Source organism: Pygoscelis adeliae, unplaced genomic scaffold, assembly GCF_000699105.1.
Source record: "Pygoscelis adeliae isolate BGI_AS28 unplaced genomic scaffold, ASM69910v1 Scaffold285, whole genome shotgun sequence".
NCBI classification, from domain to species: Eukaryota; Metazoa; Chordata; class Aves; order Sphenisciformes; family Spheniscidae; genus Pygoscelis; species Pygoscelis adeliae.
In genome coordinates, this window is record NW_008824867.1 from 179,473 (window position 1) to 181,686 (window position 2,214).

At 45.4% G+C, this 2,214-nt stretch overlaps 1 protein-coding gene across 1 annotated transcript in view; it reads right to left on the bottom strand.

Moving 5' to 3' along the window:
- The window catches only part of F9 (coagulation factor IX), a 17,533-nt gene that overhangs the window by 6,807 nt on the left and 8,512 nt on the right, over positions 1–2,214 (bottom strand). Inside the window, exon 5 of the mRNA XM_009324459.1 lies at positions 1,513–1,641. Within this exon, the coding sequence (XP_009322734.1) occupies positions 1,513–1,641 (129 nt within the window). The remainder of the gene's footprint in view (positions 1–1,512; positions 1,642–2,214) is intronic.

A 2,214-nucleotide genomic window follows, 5' to 3' on the forward strand; every position in this document is an offset into this window, starting at 1 on the left:
ATAGTAAATAGCATCAGGCATTGTCTTTCATCTGAAAAGCTTTTGACAGCACTGTGCAAACAAACATTAGTGTAAAATCAGATGTAAGTGTGGCCTACTGAGATTTCTTTTTTTTTTTTTTTTTTTAAACAGTCCGCTTTAGGAATAGGGCTAAAATAAGTGTTGAGTGATGGAAAGTGCTACCTCTGAGGTTAGGCTAGGAAATAAAGGTTTCAGAGCCAACAAAAGCTAAGCTTTTGCAGGAAGGGCAATTACCCAACCTGACAGATGATCCTATTTGCTAACAGTAAAACTTTCTGGTCCAGTGAAAGTGATACAGCATGTTGAGCAACACAGGCCTGAGCTCATAATGATCTCCATTAACAGAAGGACTCCCAGCCTAAGATACTTCCTACTGATTGCTGAAAGTCAGCACTTTCAGGAGCTCAAAGTCTTCCTGGCTGTAGCTATCAGACCTTCAGAAACTAACTCACCTGTGCAGGTGCCTGCATGCTAGCTTAGGTGTGCAATTCTGTTACTCTCAGGTGTTAGAAATATGATAACATCAAATGTTAAATTGAGCTTAGGTGACATTTTTTTTCTCTACTTAATCTCCTCGTTCCTCTGCCAGATGTGCTTCTGAGATGTTCATGCCCAATTAACTTGCTGCATTGCAGTGGCTTGGGATTGCATGTGTCGGTGTAGTTAGAGCTATTTTAACAGCCTAGGAGTGGGGTAAAGTTGGGGAATATAACAAGAACTAGCCACTCTTTAGCCCTTCTTGAAGTTGCAACCTCAAGCAATGCATTTCCCCTCCAGCCCTTAGGGTTTCTTTCCATTTTGCTCCTCAATACCACAGCTGAGCCACGGAGTCTATTTCCCGTTGAGGGTCTTTGCGTGCAGATACACACTGGTGGGAGGACAGCACCACCACAAAGCTTCACTTGTCTTCCCCCAACTCGGGTCATTATAAGACACTGCATGATGCCCAGCCACCAAAAGGACCATCAGGAGGATTTAAAGTAAGAAAGATTGTCTTTTGTTCTGGAAAAGCCTGGAGCATCTTCGATGTAGGATCAGTAACTAAATGGTAGCTCTTATTGGAAAAACATGGGAGTGAGCTCTGGATGGATGGGAACCAGCGTGTATTCTAGTGTAGCTGAACATCATATTTCTGTCTCCAGAAAACTACTGATCCATACCTAGAAATATAAGATGGCTGCAAGTGGGAGAGGTGCCTGTGTGAGTAGCCATCTGAAACAAGCACCTGCCTTGTGCACAAATTCCCGCACACCTACCCTCCTTCTCCACCTGCCCAGGCTAAAAAAAGGGTGTTTAAATTGCATCCTTCAAGCCTGACCCCACATCTGCTGTTGGGAAAGTGCAGGGTCAGGCTCTTTACATTTGCTAAGCAGGAAAACAAGGCTGGTTTCCAACAGGATATTGCATTTCTTTGAGATTCATGTATCTAAATCCAGGGCAAGACCTTGGAAACTTTCACCCAAATCTCTTAAAAATACTTTAAAAGTTAACCTGTAGGTTCACAGGACTTTCCATCTTCATGAAGTCTGTAGCCAGCAGCGCAGGAACACACAACTTTCTGCGGCGGGTCATGCCTGCAAAAGTGCTTGCAGCCTCCATTTTTAATAGCACAAGTGAAGTCTGAAAGAAATTAAAATGAAATTGTGAAAGCTCTTTTGAAATACAACTGATCAGAGATCTGTTGGGACTTGGGCCTTTGAACTCAGCCTATAACCCGCTCCGATTGTTCCAGACCATGGAAAATGGATGTTTGCAAGGACCGTGTCCTCCTTCCTAATTGCATCCCTGCTCGTAATGAAGGAGTGCTGGGCACCTCTTTGGGAAGGCAGGTTGAGGAACAGCCCTATAAGAGGTCCTGCCGAGCCCTGGAGCAGCCTCCTGCCTCCAACAACTGCGTGCTGCCTGAAATTTGGCAGCCTGACCCTAAAGGACTCCTGCAAATATTTGGTTACAAGCCACGTGATTTCCCCACCGTCGTGCTGCTCTCCTCCCCCCTGTGCTTGCAGCAATCCAGCCCCATGAGGATGCTAGCAGAGAACACCGTGTGTCAAATGGAAGCAAACCCTGAACCCAAGAAGGGCTTTGTCCTGGGGTTATCGCTGGGCTCCGAATTGAAAACCTCAAGCAAAGCCATGTGTTCTTCCTGACACACTGATAAATCATCGCAGCCTGACGTGGAAGACCCATTTCAGC